The sequence below is a fragment of the Betta splendens genome, chromosome 4, assembly GCF_900634795.4.
Source record: "Betta splendens chromosome 4, fBetSpl5.4, whole genome shotgun sequence".
NCBI lineage: Eukaryota > Metazoa > Chordata > Actinopteri > Anabantiformes > Osphronemidae > Betta > Betta splendens.
In genome coordinates, this window is record NC_040884.2 from 4736336 (window position 1) to 4759466 (window position 23131).

At 42.8% G+C, this 23131-nt stretch overlaps 1 protein-coding gene across 4 annotated transcripts in view; it reads left to right on the top strand.

Moving 5' to 3' along the window:
• The first annotated feature begins 429 nt into the window (after positions 1–429).
• raver2 (ribonucleoprotein, PTB-binding 2) overlaps positions 430–23131 on the top strand; it is a 49584-nt gene continuing 26882 nt past the window's right edge. Inside the window, exons 1-3 of one of the 4 annotated variants that reach the window (XM_029146133.3) lie at positions 430–640; positions 1402–1683; positions 13023–13089. In XM_029146133.3, coding sequence (XP_029001966.1) covers positions 509–640; positions 1402–1683; positions 13023–13089 — 481 coding nt within the window. In that variant the 5' untranslated portion in view covers positions 430–508. Of the gene's footprint in view, positions 641–902; positions 1180–1314; positions 1684–13022; positions 13090–23131 lie in introns of those variants that run through there. The other 3 variants (XM_029146130.3, XM_029146131.3, XM_055507971.1) reach the window with 3 other exon arrangements.

The following is a 23131-nucleotide window of genomic DNA, read 5'->3' on the forward strand; positions in this document are numbered from 1 at the left end:
TTACCCATCACCCTTTGATGGCTTTGGAGCGGACAGAGCGTAAGCCCGTCTAAAGCACGCGTACAAACAGCCTTCATGCAGTCGCCGTGTTTCAGCTACTCTGGTTCATCCACTTGGCAATGCGAGATCGTTTTCACCCACTGACAACTGTGATTGTCTGGACTCCAATCTGCCAAGAAACGCTCCTCACAGATGGTGGGGAGAGAACATGGAGGACGGATGATGGAGGTTGATTTCACCATCTCTTACAGGCCTCGGCATAATCACGCTCTAAATATTTCCTAAGTGGGTTGATGTGTGCTCGGTGACATGTTTTTGTGCTTGCACGGGTGCAGACGCGTCCCGCGAGCGCGCGCGCGCGCCGAGCGTTCGTCTGTCAGCCTGCGGAAGCTACACGGGCATTGTGAGGACTCGGCAGGGAGCTCTGTTCCCCGTGTGTTTGCCAGGAGCAGCTTCCACCCACGGTGGGCAGGCAGGCTCGCGTGGCTGCTGGCTTGGCATTCGCTGGATGACTTGGGTAGAAGAGAGGGAAGGCGCGCAGCCACTCACGGCCCCATTATGCACACGGGGACCAGTAGTTTGCAGATATTCTCCCATCAACCCCCACTCCCCTGTGTGTTACTTGGGCGGAACAATTAAAGTAAGGTCTCTCATTTTCCCCTGCACCCAAATGTACACGGTTTTGCATATATTGACAGTTTAGTGGCGTCTAGTACTGTAAAGTGTACCATGCAGTACATCCATTATATCCTTAGAACACAGCTGTCACGCGCAACACGCGGATGGTTATTAGTCCTGGTTGTGAGACATGTTTGAGGAGAGAGATTAGTCATGGCAGCTAACATAGGCAAATGACGGCATTGTTGGTTACACAAGAACTACTTGGAAAGAGCCACACGCGCACACGGAACACGAGTTTGACGGATCAACGGTCGTATTGACGGATTCCAACGGGCTCCTATACGTTGAGCAGACAGTTGGGGTCGCCAGGAGTCCGAGGTGGACGCCGTTCCAGGCGCAGTCAAACCGCTCAGATCTACCGGAGTTTGGTCTTTTAGCCTCGGCAACATAAAACCTCGGTTGGAAGAAGCCGCGTGCAGCGCGTGCCCGGTTGGAGCTTCACTGTTTCAGAAGCGACAAAATAGAAAAACAACACAACCCAAAAAAAACGCGGCACAGGTTGAAGATGTATTCTCGTTTTATTACACGAGCAAACACAAAAACAGATAGATTAAAATGCTATATTAGGGCATTGTCATATGTACATTAATGTTTGATAGTTTCATTCGGGATGTTTTACCTCGCTCTCCCTCTCTCTGCCTTTACGCACACACCTCCCACCTGCTTTCGCGCCCTCTCTCTCTCTCCCTCTCTCGCGCACTTCCCTCACTTTTCTCGCAGAGACCCAAGATGGCGGCAGCCTCATCCATCCAGCCGCCCAGCGTTCACTCTTCTCTCGCCCGGGAGAGCGCACTTTCCCCGGAGATGGACAGCCCCGAGAGCAGGCAGCCAGAGGACGAGGAGGCGGCGGCGGCGCCGCCGTCCGAGCCGGGAATTAGCCCCCGCGACCTGCCGGACCTGGAGCCGGAGGAGATCGAGAGGAGACTGGCCAAAACTCGCCAGGAGCTGAGCAACAGGAGGAAAATCCTCATTAAGAACCTGCCGCCCGACACCACCAACCAGGTAGTTACCGCTTGGAAAAGTGTCGCGGTCCAGGTGGTTGCCAGTTTTTACGCACGTTGCGAGTGAGCGCGCGTCTGTTGTTTTCGGCACTTTAGTTTAGTCGTACTTTTGTTGTCATTTATTAGAGTGTCGAGATTAGTGAGCTTATTCTGTATCATTTTGGAATCTCGCTCTGTGGATATTTAATTCACAGTTTGGTCTGCGTCCTCGGGCGATTTGTTTAAACACCAGGCGGTTCAATAGTCAGAAGCTGGTTTGTGACAACATAAAAAGCTTCACACGCAGCTTGCACGTTGTGTGAAGTTGGAGTATGATACGCTGATTAAAATCAACACCTTATTTCTCATCTGACTGCCAAAACAAAATGTTCATCATCAGCAACCTATCAACAGCATTTAAACAGTTTCCTCTTGAATTGACCTTCTTCTGCTGCATCTTATATCATCATATACTGCTCTGTTTACTGTAAATCATGGTTCAGTGCAACATGTTTTGCCAAGTGAGGTGTGAAGGCATCTTACTGTTTCCCTGCCTCCCACCTCTGCCAGTCACACTGAAATGTTGCTATTTGCAAATAGATTTATTTGCCATTTTAACAGTTTGCTATAATCAGATTCATTCACTAGCGGAAAAAAATGATTGGGTTTATATTCCATATCTTTTTGCATGCAAGTACTTCAAAGCATATTTTTTCAGGGAACACAGACTGAATTCAGCGTTCATAACATCATGACCTTTTTCATCTCTCTTACCGAGTGCATTCGCCGCTTGCCAGGCTGCATGAGGCAGCGTGTCAGAGGTTCCGATAGTGTATTTTCCTTCAGGTCGAGGCACCAAACATTCTTGGACAGAGGTGCGCTGCCAAGGAGACCCATCATTCTGCCTGGTGTTTGTGTTTGTGTGCGTGTGTAAAGCGGGAGTGTGAAAAACAGACTACTGTGTGAGGAATCAGAATCCTAGCGCGAGCGACGATACTTGAATCAGTGGAGTGAGGGGAGCGGAGTTCCTCTCGCTCTCTCTGTATTTTCCACATTATTCATACAGTATGTCAGGTTGAGTGTGATATGTGGTGTGAGCCTGAGCAGGACAGTCGGAGAGGAGGCACATGAAGGCGTTCACACTTTAACACTCACATGCTGCTGATTGTGAGCTGAATACTTTTTATCAGTGTGTTTGAGTCCTGTAATGTTCCTATTGGATTTTAGTGATTATGCAATAATAGAAAACAAAAAAAGAAATGTTGATTATAATTATTATGAATTTTATTTGATTATCACTCCAGCAATTACAATAACTTTTAGTTGCCGTCATGATGTGAATAACCATGGAGCTGGGTCTCACGAGTTGTTTATTGATCAGGGGTCCAGTGGTTCAATACCCTACTTTTCCTGCTCACATGTTTACATGTCCTTGGTCCAAGATACTGAAATCCAAGTTACTGTGGACAGACCGACGGGCCGTTTCTGTGTTAAATTTCCCATAGGGATCAATAAAGATAAAAAAAACAATCATGTACAGTATACCTTTGTGGACAGTTGAGCTTAAAGACTAAAGCGCTGCTTTTGCCTGCTTCTGTTCAAGAATCAAGAGCTTTACACAGTGAATGTGCATTATCTGTAAGGTTATGGATTTCTGGTGAAGGAAAGGCATCGTCAGCTGTCAGATGTACTCCACGATGCACAGCCAACTTCATCTGCTGCTCCCCTCATACCCGCTGCTCCATTAGTGAACAATATATCGTGCAGTGCGCTGTGTCAGATATATGGCCCCGCTGATGGCTCTCGTCTCCGGGAAAAGTAGGGGGATGGGAAGAGTGCAACGGGAGCAAGATGAGTCGGGAGAAGCAATGACGTAAAGGACGGAACAGGACGAAAGTGGTTGAGATGTTTACGGGATTAGGTGGAAAGAAGGTTTTTCTTTTATGAATTATATTAGGAGTCATAGCTTTTTAACAAGTTCTATCAACTTAATAAAATGCTAGTGGCAGCATTTTGGTGACGCAGAATACATTTATGGAAACCAATTTAATCACAATTTGGAAGTTCTCAAAGTGAAACATAGCTGAATTTTTAAGTTTTAATAAAATTTATATACAGTACATGAGATTTTGACAGTTGATGTGAAAGGTTAGTGAGCTGCTACCGTGTTGTTCCAGCTTCTGGGACAAAGCTCAAAATCAACCTGCCAACAGGCAAGTTTAATTTTAGCGAGTGCGAATTAATGATAATTAGTGACCGTTGATTCTATCTGCTGCAAAGTTTGGCATTTTAACCTGCAAAATGATGTGCGAAAGTCGAGAAAAGAAAACTAATAATCTGCTCAGGGTTTTGTTCATTGCTTCTTTCTGCAGAAAAAGTGAATATTAGTATCAGGGCCTAGAGAATGCAGATGTCAGATTCCAAGTCTATACTCAAAACGTTCTTGAACTCAAATTTCTATGAAATTAAGCCAGCCTAAATATTTAATATTTAGTTAAAAAAGCAAATACACAGAGGGTGGTTGTCCAATTTCTCAGATAGAAGAAATGCAAAGCATAGCCAAGATGTGTTCTGTCCATGTGTTAGGTTTTTTTTGTGGAGGTGTGAGGGACCAAGCAGGCAGGCAAGAGAAATACAGGTGGATTTCCAAAAAGGATTTAATGTTATCCCAATAAAGAATATTAAAGATTCTATATTAAAGCCAAATTCATACACGCAATGGAAAAAGACTTAGTAATAAAGTTACTTACTGAGATGAACAAACATATAAAATGGCTGATCAGACCACGTGAGACACATACAAGTACTGTAACTAAGACAAATGCTTCTAACGTACAAGACCTGAAAACAAAGGTCTTGTACGACAAACCAGACAGTCAAGTGAATTATTAGTATTGATCAGATTATCCCAAACCAACTGTATTCAAAGTTAATGTACCAAAGCAAACTAAGCCATAACCTTTATTCCCCCTTGAAGGTGGTGGACAGTGACCCCTTCCTGTATAAAATGGCCACTCTTCACCAGGGCTCAACCTTTACGCAGCTAAACGAGACCATCCAGCCAACACCAGTAACCCAAAAAATGAATACGAACAAGAGTCGTTAACTCAGACGTGACTGTACAGAAGAACTACATGTGTGTGCTACACATAGAAACCTATGTGCTGTCACTTATGCAAAATAATGATGTATTTTAGGTGAAACCAAGTCCGTTTACTTGCCAAATTGTGTCTAAACCAGTAAAATAAATGAGAGCTAAATATGAATCAAAACTGAGGTGTTTAACATGGACTCATGATCTGTGACCATAATAGGACGTGTTTGCATCTGTACAGGTAAACACAAATATGTGTAAATGTGACAAAGCAGCATGCTCCTGGCTTGGCTTAGCATTGGAGCGCCTCGGTGCCAGATGTTCCTGAGCAGCCCCCTCCCGTCAGCCGCCGGCCTTCAGCACCTTTGTCACTTAGAATCCTGCACACATGTTGAGATGTAGCTGGTGCCTTGGTGCTGGTCACCTGTAGCAATAATCCTTCAGCAGAATGTTCAATGTGAACCTAGATGGAAAGTTAAAAGGAACGTTATGATATTGACTTATTGTGTAAAAGAATGAGAAGTTGTGTGACATTGTCTAAACCTCTGACGTACAGCTTTCCAATAAATCTCTTTACTCTCTTAAAGCGCATGAAATACCTCTTGCCGTGTATGTGGCCATGCTTAAGTCCTTCATAATGCAGCCGGTGTGGTGTGTAAGTCAGCACCTTACACTACATGTCAATTTGTCAAAAAGCACCAAAACCAGTTCTTGGAAGGAAGGGTGGTGTCATAAACTGAGGGAGATCATTTTGATAAAAGCCTGACCTACATGGTTCGACCTTCCTGTGGGTGGAACATGATAGATTCTCCACACTGATTAAAGCCCCATGATTGCTAAGGACTTTCACAGTGTAATTGGCTTAGGGCAATTAAAGGGTGTCAGTTCTGTCTGTAACACCTGACCCTTATGCATTAGAGTCAGTAGCAAAAAAAAAAAAATGCAGCCGCTCACAGCTGTGTGTGAGAAGGCATCTAGTAGGTAGAAAGGTGAGATGACGTGACCGGAGTAAGGCAAGCTGAATAATAAACAGTAAAACCAAGCAAGAAGAAGTGCACGCTGCATTTTCAACCCACAGAACAATAGGAACTGTCACTGTCAGAATAAGAAGCATGAGACTGTATTGTTCAGGATAAAAAAAGTAAACCCAATTCAGATTTTGATCAAACTGACTTTAGAAATTGCCTGAGCTTCTGGCAGAAACTGTCCACAGGCTCAAATGCGCATTGTGAAAATACTCTTATCATGCCGGCTGGTGCATGCGGCTGTTGAAAATGACGGTTCAGATACTTTTTCTATACGATGTGAATCCATTTTAAATCCACGAATCAGCTTGTGTTTAAAAAAAGTCACATTTTCAAGCTAGAACACTTGATGAGATTCTTAATTTGAACACATTAATGTGCTTTTGATTGTTTAAAATGTGCTAATGATACTGAATTGTGAGCCATATAAGCACCGCAGACATTTTTGCATGAATGCGATTTGCATGTTAGCTTTTACTGGCGCCGTGGTTTATGAGTCCAAATGACTACAAGAGGCCATTTAGCTTTTATGCCTAAAAGCTTCTCTGTGTCTTCACATTTCTCCGCTCGCTGTGCAGCGATGATGCTCCATGCTGTAGCTTTGTGCTAAAACTGTCTTCTGAGTGCAAGTATGGTGTAATTTTCAGAGAGGAATTCTAGCACAACTGTGGAAAAGCTCTAACATGTTGGAATTAGATGATGAAAGACCTGGAGATATCGGCGATGTTCACTGAAATCGTAATTTTATGTTGGATTTTCTCATGTTGGTTTACCTTAAGGTTAGGATTTACCATATCTGATCTACTCAAGCTTAAATACTTCACTTTTTCACCGTTTTAACACTTCCACATATTTGAATTTTTATTATCTTATGCTGTGAAATCCCACACATCAGGTGCTGCTAGCCAAGCCATGCAAAAATAATGAAATGATGTTGTGATCTAAAGTCTGTAGGACTGTGAGATACGCGAGTAGGAGTGACTGTTGGCTCAGTGTGGAAAATAACCTCTGCTGTGAACCCCACTGCCTCAGGGCCCGGAGGCAAGCAGAGATGGAGGGAAGTGGGGTCACACCGGCTGACGGACGAACGGAGTCTGTCTCAGGGCAGGCCACCTGCTTCCCTCAGCCCACTGCTTCTGCCCTCGCTGAGATCAAGTAAACCGGCTCCTCTGACAAAACGGGTCCCAGTTACTGAATGATAAAGCATGTTGAAGTACCCCAGTGGTGATGTTGCTCTGCAGAGCTATAAAGCGAGGTCTATCAGCTGACCAGATTAAAGCTTACATTACTGCAGCTCCACCCACGTTTCCATCATCAGATGGGGGGGGCTCTGTGTATTTGCCGTTTTTACTGTAACTTTAATGTGGGGTTTTGACAGGCATGTGTAATTTATGCTGAGCGTGGCCAGCTGTGCAGAGGTGACAGAGGAGCTTTTCTCCTTTCTATATGGTTCTTTGTAATGTGAACAATCAAAGGCCGTACTGTGGCCGTCCTCCTAGAGCGCCTGTGTGAACATATTACTTTCAGTGTTTTCAGACAAAGTCTTTACCTGAATTACCAAGTAAGGAAGCAATTTGCATTACACTGTTTTATTTCTGTGCAAGCTGTACTGATCTGATGAATCATTTCAGTCAGCAAGTGTTATGTAGGAATTCAGTCAGAATTGATCCAATTTACCATGTGGTCACATGGGTAAATTTTTCCACATAATAATGCACTGTGGGTGTTAAAGGCTGTGGGGAGATGACCATAAGGTTTTAACAGGAAACCTCTGTTGCTAAATTTGGTAGTTGGTGCATAAAACACTCCTAGGCCATAAGCGGCTGAGGTTGATTATGGGTTTGAATCCCAGCCCCTGCTGTGCTCCTTCACTGTGTCATCTGTTGCTGCTCAACTGGAAACAGAACACCTGAAAGCGAAGTAAATAAAAAGTCATCAATGGAAAAGAAGTAGAAAGGATGGCTAAAAGAGAGAAGAGTAAAAGGTGGAGGAACAAGAGCAGCAAGAAACAAACTTAAAACTGAGAAAATTCTGCTGGCGTCGGTGCGGTGGGGGTGTTGAACTAGCAGGCAATGTGTGAAAACTCTAAAAAGAATGAGAGGATGAAGAAAACAGGACATGGGTGTCTCCCGTCCATCTATTTATGCTCGTCTGTTAGCAAAATGCGAGTGTGCACGTTTCCTAAGACGCTTTCCTGGCAGGCGTTTGATGAGCCAGTGATCCGTGCTGCGCTTGGTTTGAGCCACCTGTCACACACACATGCACTGGGCTTGGCTTGGACCACATATGGAAAGCAGAGTTCTCCTCTGATTAGAGATGCGTATTTGTAATTTTCAATGAATATTTAGCAGATTTCTGAACTGTTAGAACGGAATAGGACTGTGTTTCTGTCGATGTAGCTTCTAACTCTTCAAATGGGCTTTTTTGACTATTCTATATGGATCCTTACTTGTTGCACCAGCTGTTTTGTCTATGCATGCTTTTCTGGTAGCTTGAAGCTACCATTGGCTACTAGTGTACAAAATGACATACAGTAGTGCGTGAGCTGCATATGCAAATCTTGGATTGAGATGGTCCAGTGTTACTGGCTATATGCAACAATAGCTGAATCTCTGAGGAATAACAGGCCTCTATACTGTATAACCCAAAACATGCAGTGAACTAGAACAGCTACAGTAGGAGACAAGTATTGTTTCCTAATTTCTTAGTAAATGTGTAAAATATTAATTATAGGGCCTTGAATAGCAACAGATACCCTCTGTTCACTCTGGTATTGGATATAAAGAGAGTCATTTTAAAGCAGATCTACATGTTATGGTGCTGTGTGGGCGTAGCCGACCTGGGCTTCAGCCTCTCTCCTCTCAGTACAGCATATATCACTCTATCAGTAGGTCAAGGACACCGGTACTGCCGGTATGGAGGCCATGCAGAGTGTGTTTGTCCCCTAATCCCCCCGTCCCTGAGTCCTTCTCAGAACACACACACACACACACACACACACACACACACACACACACACACACACACTTATACAGAGTGGAAATAATAGCTTACAGTTTCGCTTCCTCCCAGTGGCCCTGTTTGTATTTCTAAGCCATCTGATTTATGCCTGAAAGATAAAAGAAGTGTGTGCGTGTGTTTGTGTGAGCAATGAATGAACAGATGTCTTAGTAAACACATAATTCTCCTCTGTCTTTCTGTAGCTGGGCTTTCTCTTTTCTCGTACATTTAATGCTAAATGTGATCTTCAGCAGAGCTGGTTTCCTTAACTTACCGTACTTAACAAACGGTGAGAGTGAAAGGGTCAAGACACCATCAGGACCCAATGAAAAGCTGTTTGCAGCCTGGTTTGCATTGCCTTTGAAGACGTGATAAAAGCTGTGAGGAATAGAGTTTAAATTCAAATAGTACGTAGTATCAACCACTTGTGACACTTCTTGAATATCCTAGATAGTTTATTCATTACCTGATGACATTTGTGTTGAAGTACAGCTGAGGTCTCGGTGTCTTACTGTTTTTTAGAAGACGCTGAAGCAGAATGTTATTCATGTTCCATCATGAGCCTCCAGTACGTCCATGAGCAGTGCGAAGCCTCATCTGATGCCAGAGCAGGCTGCTATCACATTCCTTGTCGAACCCATCCTCTCAGGGCAGCGTGCTTTAATGTCCCAACAAAGTGAGTATCTGCAGTATGCATGCAGAGACACTGGCCCTAGGCATGAGACTGGCTCTGGGCTTCTGACTGGACTTGCAGCTTCTGAAGCATTCAAACACGATAGAGCATGGAACCGAAATATTCTAAAGAATCAATTGATTCGGACACAAGGAGCAGTACAGTCATTTTTGGCCAAAATCACCTGACTCTTGGAAAGACGTTTTCACAAGAGAAATTAAGTTTAAATCTGTTTATCTCTTTATACCCGTTTAGAGGTTGGAGGCAGCAGTGTGTGTGCAAATGTGCAAATGTTTGTTTTTGCGCTACATTTGTGCTAATATACAGCTGTAGGGACGAAGTTTGCCTGACTGTCTTTTTACTGGACCCTGTGGAATTTAAAAGGAAATAGAGTGAGACAAAGTGGAATATAATAAAATTTGCAGCATAACGTGCCCAGATGGTAAACTGTATGGTTGAGATGAGAGGCATAACTGTTTGGGCTCCTAAAAATAGTCTTATTTCTTGTGATGTGCCAGCACTGTTGGAAGACAAACTTTCAGCTCAGTTTGAATTTTGCATGTGCAGAAAAGAATAGATACACAATGAATTGATGCAAAAGAAAAGGACAATGTCTGGATAAAAATTCTTCTAAAGTTGTACTTTGTTGGGTCCCATTCACCAAAAATCAGACTGCGTTTATACAGTAGTTGGTTTCATTCGTTCTAATTGTCCAGTGAAAGTCCTTCATTGCTGCTTATTTTTTTCTCTCACCCTTTCCTGCATAGAGAAAGTGAAATCTTTCTTTTTGTATAATTATCTTTAATAAGACATACTGAAGTTGTTTCTCCCACAGAAACATGAGAGAGGGATAAGCCATTATAAAAGGAGGAGAGCGTTGGTTGGCAATAACAGCTTAAGCCACTTTACTTAAATCCTCACACATTTGTACAGACATGCTTTAAACTAAATAGTTTAGTCCCATTTTTCCTGTTTGTTTGTTGTTGTCTTTACTTTAATGGCACGTTAGTGTGAATGTCTTGAAAACCTTTTCCTATGGTTTCATGAATTGTTTAGTCTCTTAATCTCATCTCATGATGTGATATTCAAAGTAAATTCATTTCTATAAAATGTCTTATTTGAAGGAGCGAGTAGAGGTTCTTAAACTTAATCTTAGTGTTAGTTCCATTTTCCCAGCTAACATATTTTGAGTATATTTTTCACGCAGAAGCTACAATACTCTTCTACATCAGATGCTCTGTGCAGAATGTAACCGTCGACAAATGCTTCCGATGCAAACAGGAAACCATAAAAGACAAAAGGGTTGAAACTGTAACGCAGTCTACACATCTACCAAGAGTTGTAGAGCAAGACAACTGTAGGGGAGCAATTTAACTGGACATTGTTCTGGACATCATAGCAAGCACGAAAACGGGCCCGATGAGATCTTGGTCAGGATTTTTGCCAATACCTCTTCCTGGCACACACCAGTCTGTCTGAAACCCACCCAGTGCCCAGGCAGACAGTCATCAACTCTGAATGACTACAGACCAATCCAACTCCTCAAAGGCAAGTGCTTGGAAAGATGAGCCCCGGGACAATCCACTCTCTCCCTGACCCTGCATCAACATCAGTATGCATGCAGGGAACACAGAGGATGCTATAAACGCGCCTCTTCACATAGCATCGACCCACTTGGAGCAGACGGGGACTATAGCTTCCCTTCTAACACTGCACACAGCCTGCAGTATTATCAAAGATGATACACATCCCTTTCACCACCTGGTGCGTAGTCGCCATCTGGAAGACGCCATAGAGCCGTGAAGACCTACACAGTTTTTACCCTGCAGCCATCTTAAAATGTTTCCAGAAAGATCATTTCAAGTTAAAATCAAGCTTTATACTTAAGGTGTCACTTGAAAGGATGCATGGAAACATCACTCAATCTAAACAATACAATTATTCCAGCAATAATAGTTTCTGTGAAAGATCACTGTTCACTTTCTTTCATTCAGCGTCTTCAAAGAAATAGTCTGGACATCAACACGGTTGGATCAAGTAGATAAATCCAAAAAGATCCAATTTCCAAAATAAAATACCTTTTTCTTTCTCTCTCTGAACGGTTACAACCCACTGCTGTGATGTTGAGGGCGAGCGGAGCGACCTTCTGTGTGGGCTGCCTCACATGGATTTCGCTGATAGGGAACATGCCTGTTCAGTGTGTGTGAGTGGGCTGCTTGCGCTTAGAGGGGCAGAGAAAGAGAAATGTACATTTGGGAACGCTTCAAAAAAAAATGTTTTCCCATTATAGATAGATATGAACTGTTTTTGTGAAGTATCTGTCCACATGACCTCCTGAAAATGTCAAAGCTGCTTTCGCTTGTGTAAAAGGTGAACATTGAATTTATGTTGAACAATAATGCGTCTGTTTTTATATTTCCATTTAAAAAGAGAAGCGCAGCTGACCATGAATGAAAGCACAGGGTTTTAGCAGTTATTGATGATACAGCTCAGACTCATTGTATTTAATAATATCTTTTTACATTTCAAGCCTATTTCTCCTACAACTTTTCCTTTTATTCGCTGTGTCTCAAAAGTTTGATTAAAGCTAGAATGCCACATAAGCACAGGGTAGAAGGTGAGACGTTCCACAGGGTTTTTGTGTTTGCTGTTGCTCACTTTCCTTTTTCTCAGATAAGAAACGAAAGTGTCATTTGACATTAATTGTTTTGTGCTGCAGTGATCTGCCCGCTGCCACGGACTGATGGCTTTGAGAAACCACGGGTTGCTGTTGTTGTGCAGCCTCACTGCCTCCACCATGCTCCTATTTGATCTGACACTTAAGTGTTATTGCACAGGGTTGGCAGTGACTGGCTCCACAAGCTTGCTCATATCGCAGAGGCAAAGAAAAAGCCCTGGTTGTCGTTACCGTCCTCAGACTTTGGTCTAATGGAGAGTTAACAGTGAGTGAGATCTCTTCCTTTATTGTTAGTAGCTCTGCTCTGGCTCCCTTTCGTGTCTCCCCTCATTGTGCATTGTCACTGAAAATATTCTTTGGAACAAAGTAGACTGTATTTATTTAAAAGATACAATCCGATTTAATAGTGGTCGATTGCTGTCATTATGAGCCTGAAAAGGGACAGAAAGCTTTTCATCTTTAAAGCCCACTTATTCAAATCAATTACTGCAGCAGGCGAGGGATTCAATCACCGACTTAGGAACGTAGGAAGAGGAAGTTTTGCTCAGTGTCGTCATGAGCAAGAGTCCACTTTTTAACCTTGGACTAAATTCAAGTTGTCACAGTGGCTATTTGAAGACGCTGAGGGCGTTGTTCACTCGCTGCTGGTGGCGCGTTGAGAATAAAAGTGGGTGATTTTTGATGAAATTTCTGCTTTTCACATGATAATGGTTTCAAGTGATTGTTGATGTTTTGATAACTTTTGTCATTTTAAAATTAATAAGACAAAATATGTTCAGCCAGTAAATTTTGGATAAGTTGATGAACAAATATTTGATCTAATTGTAAAGTTTATTTACTGCATAATTATTTTGGTGACTGTTTGACTGAAGCATTTTTTCTCTCTTTATAGGAAGTATATGACATTCTCAAAGAGTATGAGTTGAAGTACTGCTTTGTCGACCGCAACAAAGGCACAGGTAAAACTCCCATGTACAGTCACATTCATAATTTAGTACCTCTGCTTTTAAATCCATATTTTTGTGTATGTAAAAACAATGATCTGATTGCAGCAGGCAGTAGGAAATAAACACCTCATAAAAAGATGCCGTATGCTAACTTTAACTTCAACTTAGTCCTGTGGAGGTGTGAGCACTGACCTTGTGTGCTTCTTAAGTCCTCACGAAGACACAGTAGCTATACAGCAACACAGACACATGCAGCACAAACTTGCAGCTCAAGCAAGGGTTTGATCCTCAAATGAACCCGTAAACTAAACCCTAAACATTTAGCCGCCTCATAGCTGTCACAGCTCACAAATCAGTATTTATAGAGATATGGAAAATAGTAGATGAGACTGAAACGCTGCGTAGTTTAATGTATAGCAGTAGTGGGTGGAACTACTTCAGAACTATGCAAAAGCAAAGACCTACAGTATTTAAACGTACAATAGTTTTGTTCAAACTAGTTGAATCAAAATGTTTAAAAGTAAAGTAGACATTCTTTTAATTTATAGTACTGACACAGTAGTAATAGCAGATAGATTTCTCTACAGTCCCTTGGGACATATTTGCGATATGGGGCTTTAAAAATAAAACTGACCTGGTGGAGTGTCGTTCTCCACAAACTGTTCAGACACACACTTCACTGTAACAAACCAACACCAGCATTGTGTGTTTTTTTTTGTTTTGTTTTTTATACTCATGTTAATGTTAACCGCTATTGAACTCACTGAACTCTACACAAACATCCATTGAAGAATTTCTGATCTACATACAAGTGATTATTGCACGCCTTCCTCATGTTGCCAGTACATTTGGTCCTCGTAAGTGTGGAAATTAAAGAACACACTCTGCCCCTAGAGTGTGTCCTTTTCCAGGGAAATCTTACATAGTGCCTATATTTAGTCAGCGCAGTCGGCCAAGCACCTGAAACATAACGCTTTCAGAAAGTAGCGGGGAGCTGTAAACAGCTGAGATATCAAAGCGCCAGCTTGTCCGAAAGGTTAATGGTGTTTCAGAGCAACCGAGAGCCTGATGAAACACTGGCCCTCGACGGGCCGGGCCGGGCCGGGCGTTCTGCTAATTAGGCCACTGTGGTGGCGTCGGGTGTTGGCCTTCGCATGAGCTGAGAGTTTAACATTTAAGTTAAGAGGCTGATGAGACAAATTTATATTTTTACTTAACAAACTGGGTGACAGCTGGGTTAGGCCTCCACACCCCTGCGACCCTTACAATGATAAGTGGTTCTGATAATGGACGTCACGCTCAAAGCTCTTATTACTTGGTTTATGTTTCTTCTCTAATGTCGCCTCCATCGTGGTGAAGGTCTCTGATTATTTCTTTCAACATTTTTACTCCTTCTCTGTTGCCCCTTCATGTAATGTCTCCATGGCTTTTACTGTGGCCCGAGATGGAACATTTCAGTGGCGAGTGGGAGGCTCCAAAGCAGGAGGCTGAAGCTTTTACAGCCTTTTAGCCATACACCACCTCTTGAAGATGATAATGTGCCAATAGTTACAGAAAGAAGCAGAAACACAGCATTTTTGCATCACCTTTGGTTCAATCATAATTCATCAGAATACTTGAAATGCAGTATAATTATGTGTTATGGAACATAATGTGGTCGAGATTGGAGGAGTTGAATCGATACAGTCTTTTAGGGAACGTGGGCATTTGGTGGTAGCAGATTCAACATTTTGAAATAACCACTCTCTGTTTTTTCCTGTTAAAGAAAACTCTAAGAACAGAGTCAGGGTGTTGGAGTAAATACTGTGGCTGTTGGTCTAGTGATAAGCCATAATAACATTTCTTACTTGTTGAAAATCCTGTATTACATGTTGAACTGTACTGTAGTGTGAAGCAATGGCGCACAGAGATTCAGGGTCAGAGAGGATGAACTTGACATTTATTCTTGCCCGAAGCAAAATGAGAAGAAATATGATGTTGTGAAACGCAGACTTGATTATTGGCTCTTAGCTCACCATAAAGACTGGAAACCTCTATCAACTAGCCAAAGGCTAAAAAGCTATCAGCAGGAGACATGACAGTGGTATCAGTCTGGACAGCCGCTGATGACGGCTGACTTGTTTCACTTACGTGAACTAAACCCTGAAGTGGCGCGATGGAGACGATGCTTCACCCGCGTAGACGCTCTGTCTGCAGTAGGTGGCTTAAAATGCAGCTCAGCTCCTCAGTCCAATAAAATAAATCCACTGTTTTATTTTAAGATGGACTCAAAGCTCGGCAGGCATCTGTCTCTGAGTTGAGTGTTTGCATGTGAGGTGGGAGATCCTTAGAAAAATTGATTTCCACCCTCTGTCTGTAGCGTTTCACTTTGTGTGTCTGTGGTGAAGGTTGAATATTTTGCCTTTTAACCTCCTGCCTTGTCTGCACTCCACTTACCCTGTGTGTGTGTGTGTGTGTGTGTGTGTGTGTGTGTGTGTGTGTGTGTGTGTGTGTGTGTGTGTGTGTGTGTGTGTGTGTGTGTGTGTGTGTGTGTGTGTGTGTGTGTGTGTGAGAGAGACACGACAGTCAGCTTGAACTTGCCAGCCATTGGATCAGTTTTCATGGCAGCTGGATAATCTCACCCCAACCAAGTGTTTACAGTCTGACTCACCCTCTCCTTCGTCTGTTCTTATGTCTCCTCTTCAGTTCACCTTTTCAGTTCCTCCAGTCTCACAGCTTTAATAAAAAAAACATTTTCTGCTACTTGCTGTCTCTCAGGATGCAACAAGTTGGAAAAAGTGAAACACAGTGGAATTATTTGTGTGTGTGTGTGTGTGTGTGTGTGTGTGTGTGTGTGTGTGTGTGTGTGTGTGTGTGTGTGTGTGTGTGTGTGTGTGTGTATTGTAAGAAAATATCCAGCCCTGTTGCTTTGTCATTCTGAGGCAGACCTTCAGTTTTAATCAGTGAAATCACAGTATTTCTAATTGGGTAATGTATCTTTCTGCTATCATCAGCCCCGAGGCTCTGCAATAAATGCAGAATAAATTATTAATCACAAAAGGAATGAAAGTTCCCCCACTGAACTTTGATTAAGGATGTTTAGGTTTAAAATCATTCTGTTGGTGCTTTTGTTCAAAATGCTAAATGGCATTTGTGTCTTGGTATTTTTTAGAAAGTGTACTTTTACTATGATAGAGGACACAAATATCCATTCAAGTGGAACCGTGCTGTAAATTTATTCCTCAGTTCAGCCACGGTCCACAGTGATTTACACTGTTATCTCCAAACATCAATGCTGATATTCAGGAAACCTGTTTCTGTTTCTGCTGTCGAGGACACACGGATCAAGAATGGCAGAATTCTCCAGGGAATTGTGTGTGCAGGGAGATTTATAATTGGTATAAGGTTCAGACCTGCAGTATTCCATCAGCTGAGCTCTTCAGAAGTGCAGACAGAGAGCACAATCAAGCTTCAAGCAGTCACTTAGGACTGTGAAGTGTTGCTGTTTGTTTAAATATCTGAGCAGTTTGGGACTCCTTTAGAGTTTTTCATTATACAGTCACGCTCTGCACTGTGAAGGTTTCCTGCTCTTCTTGGCCTGGTTCAAACTTGCTTAAACACATCCAATTTTCAATTACCCTGATTCAATTTGTCCAAAGACTGTGCTGCCAAATATTCATCAGACTTATTTGGCAAAGCCCAATCTTGCAGTTTTGTGCCACTTTGTGAGGGACGGTTTCTTCTGGGACGCCACGAACAGAGGCTGGTGTCACCCAGTGTGTGTCACTGTCTGATCGGCCTCTGAAACATAAGGTTCCACATATAATCTTTATACCAAGTCAGGAACTCTTTCCTGTCTGTCTGTCAGAAGGCCACTGTGTTAATGGTAGTGTGGTTCTTCGGTTTGTCCTGATCCTCTTGTTCTGCTCCTGTTATTTTAAAGGGTCTTTACTGTTCAGTTTACTTGTTTTTACCAATGGAGCCCCCAGTTTGTTGCATTTCATACACTATCTTGTGTATGACTGCTCTAATTGAAATGTACTGCTTGGAGCAGCGTTGGCATGTATCCGCATCTCATGACCATATCAGCCCAGCGAGCCGGGCCTCACCGTTGGACTTATTAGGTCATAGCGCTCCCAGTGTTTGTGTCTGAGCGAGTCCTGCAGTGCACGTGTGTGTGTGTGTGTGTGTGTGTGTGTGTGTGTGTGTGTGTGTGTGTGTGTGTGTGTGTGTGTGTGTGTGTGTGTGTGTGTGTGTGTGTGTGTGTGTGTGCACGTGCATAGCCCTGTTTCCATTTGTGGCGTCGCTTCGGACCGTTGCTTCACCTTCTTGGCTAATGGTATTTTTCCTTAAACACTGTCTGCACACACTGAGACGCACGTCAGCATCCCCTGCCTCTGCTGCCTTCCTCTTTCTCTATCTTAGGTCACAGAGGATCCAGACCTCTCATTCTTTCCACACTTTCCCTCTCTTCTTCCTGTCTTTACTTGTGTCCCTTCCTCACCATTAGATAATTATTACTCTTCGCCACATGGCCTGAATTCATACTTTAAATATCCATCGCTGTCAAGCTTCATGTTCACATCTTCGTCAGGATTTGCCAGCATATTATAAAAGCTCATTACCGGAGCAGATTATGAGTTGGCTACAAATTTTGCATATTCACATTCCAGCTCTGTTGATATTTAATTTAAATTTTGGGCGACGCATCAAAAGGATTTTTAATTCACCTGTTGCCACAAGCTTCAGAAAAATTATGCTGTTAAATGGGCCTGCCCACTGTGCATTTTAAATTGTATTAGATTAGAAGCCAAAAAATCAAACATTAAAGTTCAGTTTGAGCTTCTGTCAATCCATTTACACTGCCAGTCATCGTTTCCTCGGGCAGTGATCTGTGCCATCACTTTTAAACAGCTGATTATTATGGACTGATTATTGTTTTATGTTGGGTATAGTAGGGGTTTCGGTTTTTCCGGTCTCTATAAGTCCATGGAGGCTGACGTGAACCTTACCAGGCGCTTGCTTACACACCAGCCAGTTAGAAATCTGCCAACCTCATCCATCCAGTCACCCAACCTGAGCTTAGGCGCTTCCACACTCCAGAGGTATGTGGACTAATTCGGCAGTGCTGCGGAACGGGGGATCTGGGAGGACAATAGTGAGGGTTATCCGGGGATTCCCTGCTTTTCAATGGAGCGCTTTGTGTTTGTCGGTGCACAGTCCAGTAATGAAGGCAACGCTGGCGCAGAGCTCATTGGTCTGATGCTTTGTGTGTGTAGTAGTGAGAGTAGAACATACAGCATGTCACAGTCCAGGACACACACACACCGATGAGTGCTGCAGGAAGGACCCAGCGCCGGTCGCTTCTACCGGCTCAATAAAGCTGTTGTCTCACATTCACTATTGGTTTGTATAAGTTATCAGCCGTCCTGCCTTCACTGCGTTCACCATCTGTCACAGAGATTAATATCCCTGCGTTTGCAGCTGATTTGAGTTTTTCTCTTACTGATGCTGGTACTGATGCTGCTGAAGGGAATGTGGATCCGCTCGGCTGCTGGCAGATCGTGATATCTGGAAGCCTGCGTTTAGTCCAGAACCAGAGGGTGGAAGCTGCGGGGTCGGAACATGAACGCACTCATTCTGTTCAGCTGTATGATCATACAGAACATTTAGAGGCATTTCACAATGTACGCGCTGTAATACATGTAGGATGTGATCTCATGAGAAACTGAAACAAACATTTTGAGGTGTTAAAAATTAAAAGCTGACATCATTTATTTTTCTTGAATACTGAAGTTCTGTGACACACTTTTGTAAAGATGTTACAAAACTATATCCTGGCTTCACACACAACACATTCCTACACACTTACATAAGGCTGGTGCCTGCTTCCATCATTTGCTGAAGAGCTTCTGAGCACTTCCACCACCGCTTCAGCTTTGCAGCGCATTAAGAGCAGTTATTCAAAACGGGGCGTTAGTAATTGGAGCTGATGCTGTGGCTCTTTAATAGTCAGTGTGTTTTGAGGCTGCTCTCATAGGACTGCACAACACTACAGTGGTGAACAGAGACATTAGGAGGCTCAGCACTGCTCTTTCTGTTTTCATACTTAGTTTTCCATGTTCCTCTTCAGTGACAGCAGCGGAGTCCGTCTAATTGCTTCCTCGTCACTCTTCTCTCGTCCTCTGTCTTTTTCCCTACATCACACTCTCTTCCATCTCTTTCTCCTCTTATCCGTCCATCTGTTTCCTTGTGAATAACTAAATGCAAATCAGAGCAGGCCATGCAAATGTGCTGTGACCGTTATCATTTGATCACATGTAGGCTTTGTTTAGGCATATCTTACCTTTTGCTGCCTAGCTGACTAAACATGTCATAACATATTTCTGTGTGTGTGTGTGTGTGTGTGTGTGTGTGTGTGTGTGTGTGTGTGTGTGTGTGTGTTCTAAGTGCACTGTGGGAAAGTAATAGACACTCCGCTTCTATTATTGTATTAGTCTTATTAGAAGATGCTAAAATATTGAGGTTGTGGATTTCTCTTACTTTTCAAGGCCTCTAGTCACTGTAGGAGGCCGGAGAGGAAGTGCTTAGAGAATGTCAGCATTGCTTTTCTACGTTTCGGACATTAAGTTATCGATTGTGGCTTCAATAATAACTCAAGTCTGTTGCAATCTATTTATTTTTGAAATTATTCATGGGAAACCAGATTTAATCATTCCCCTTTAGTCAGGACGTGTGTGTTTGTTTTTTAGGCCTGTTGTTTATCGGTGGCCTTGCTTTTTCAGTTTAAAGCTTTTGGGCCCATCAAGATTTTTAAGCATAGATAAACTAAAGCACACAGGCAGGTTTAGATGAGGACGTGCACTGCCTTAAATGACGTACTCAAGAATGACACTTCCTTTTTATGTTTAAAGTGTGTCATTCAGTGACTCCCTGAAGTATCATCACTATGTAGTTTTTAATAATCATGTTTCATTATTGGTAAACGCAGCTCTGTGTGTGTCTGGCTGAGCGGTGAATCCTGTGAATTAGAATGTACAGTAACTAAAGCACTCTTTGTATTCTAATTGATTACGCACTTCCAATGTATTCATTTAAAGATGGAGATATCATTAGTACAGTCATTTAGTGTGTTGGTTCCTCTGTGGGGTGTATGCAGATTCTTAAAAAACAGTGCAGCCTCACAGTGCAGTCGAGTGCTTCTTGTAATGTGCATGTCATTTTCACACATGCGTTGTATTAGCTGGAAATCCCACTGAGTAAATGTGGCTTTTAATTAATATGCGAATGAAGTTATTGATTTTAGGAGGTGATGGAGGAAAACGTCTGAGGTGTGGAAGGGGGTGGAAAGTTGACGGCTGGGTGGTGAATACTGACGCATCATGTGTGGATTGTGTAAATCACTTCTTTTAGATCTTCTTATTTTGGTCATATATGAAAAGGTGCCTCATCTAAACAGTCAAACCAGGGACAGAGCAGCTGAGTGAACAACGTAGCTGTGGGCGTGTTGAGTGGGCGACCGGCTGAAGAAACGGCTTATGTTTGATCCACTCCATGCATTTGTCTAATCCATCCATCCCTCCATCTTTCTGATACTGTGTCCATGTACTACAACCTCACATACAGTATGTACATTAAGAATGCCTTTATTAGTCCCACAGATTACACATTAAGACATTAATGGAGATACTGTAAGGTAGGGTAGTGAAATTTGTGATGAATTAGGGTAAAGTTATGTTATACGTGATGGTGCACACTTAGGAGGAGCATGTTAGGGTTATGAGGATGAGACATCATCAATCGCAAATCACGTTAACTACTGCTCTGTGATGATACTGTACCACCGATGCTGCTTTTCTCCACAACAGCATCTGCACCTTTTAATATCAAGTATATGACAAAACAATCTATGGCCTATAAAAACACATTACAGGACATCCATGGCACGATTTGTTCAAAAATATAACAGTTGAACCCAGAACCTTCTTGTTGTGAGGTGACAGTGCTACCCACTGTACCACCGTGCTGCGTGGCTCCTACATGAACTTGACTTAATAAACTAACAGCTAAAGGCTTAAAATGAGTGGCTGAGATTGAGACACAAATCAAGGTGGAGTAACAGAGATTACGTCTCTAGACTATTAGAAATAAGTGTGGTTCAACTGTTACATTTTTGGAAAAATCGTGCCATTAAGTTTTGATATTGAGTAAGTTTATAATGATACAGATTTGATAATTAAGCACTGAATCTTCATCAGGACTGCCATGGACTGTGGGGGGGAGTGGATGGATACAGTGAGAGACGAGAACGCGAATCAAGAGGAGGTGGTAATGATGGAGAGGGAAGTGTGGGAGGGCTGACGTGTTAAAAGACAAAGGGCTCTGAGGATGAGAAGAGTGCTGGAGAGGAGGGAGAGGATGAGAGATGAGGATAGAGATCCTCTAAAGTGTTTAGTAGCAGAGAGGAAAAACCACAGAGATGCAGAAGAGACACAAATAAGAGGCTCAATCAACTGTTTAGCTGTTTGTGTGCGTTGCATCTGTAGACGTACAGTATTTGCTGATGGTGTCTTACTGCATTAAGTCAGAGGTAAACAGCCTGTCAGCAGGGGGCCACGTGTAATTTATGCCTTTATCCTTCATTGTGGAAACTAGCTGCCTTTTAGACAACACATGTCTGATTAGCCTTTCACATCAAACCGTGCGCTCCTCAAAGATGATGTTTGCTGCGTTAAAGTGACAGTTAGGAGCATCCTCGGGGGCTTTGTGGTCAGGACCCGGAAGATCTGCTCTGAGGATGTCATCTCCAAACGCTGTCCTCAGCTTCCTGGTTTTTTCTTATCCTGCTTTTATCTTTGTAATATTTTTAATCTCTTTCAGATCATTACTCAAGCATCTCTTTTAGCAGAGATAGTCTTGTGAAATGGATAAAATGTTTTTATCGGCCTGGATGAATAACCCACTCGATGCTGGTGAAATCTATTGACCATAACACAAACTCACACTTGAGGTTTGTCAGTGTTATATGTTTTAATAAAATGAAGATGTTTATAGTGTTGTTTTGCATTGGCCAGTGTGCTGAATGCCATGTACCATAACTGTAGGTACAGTATTGTACGTTCAGTTGCATATTGGAGCTTCGTGGGTATTTTGAGTTGTCAGTCACCGTTATGACAGCTGTGTGGATGTGAATGCCAATTATCTGTCAGAAACTAGCGATCACCATAATTCAGAGGTTATATTTTACAGTGATGGCCTGTTAAGGCAGCCAGACGCTGTCGGGCTGTTGGCTTGGCAGCAGTGTACAGCTTGTCAGAAGTGTAGATCCTAAACGGAAGTGAGCCGGGTGCTTTTATTGTACGGACACTGATGCACAGTCATGTACACATCTTCTGCTTCCCTTCCTCCTTTTGCTGTCACAACAAAACATCTCTTTGTCTTTTTCGATATTGGTTATTTAATAAATAGGCCATTATTACATAGTTTCTCAGTTTCTGTCCAGCTTCAGCAGCACATGTATGACTAACAGGTGTGTAGTTGTCGTGTCATAATGCTGTTTAACATATGCTGAGCTGCCTGATTGTCAAGCATTGTTCTGTTAAACGTGGAGCTGTTTGTTTGAGGCTGGCCCATTGGATGCTTTCATGTTGGCATCGGGCTGAGATGAAACAGCAGGGCCAACTTGTAGACGGCGTGAGGAGCAGCCCCTTGAGTTTCAGGGGTCCACTGTTGCATGTATGTAACTCCCCTGTTTTTAATTAGCTCCTTCAACTGGGAACGTGGCAGCAGAATTGCAGCCTTCGAGGTGATTTCAATGGAGGATTTCTTTTCTTTTCCTGCGCCCCTACACGCTCCTCATAGGAAGATGGGGTAATAATCGACATGTTCAGAAGCAGACCCATAATTAAGACGTTGGCGCTTTTGTATGAATTTTTTCGTGTTTTCTCTTGTTCTTTTTTGTGTGTAAAAAAGTTCACTTGGTGCTGTAGCCCACTCAATGATTTCCAGACTGTGAATTATAAAATTATTTTCACGCTCTTTAGGAGTCTCGGAGATCTCCCTTTGACTGCGGCAG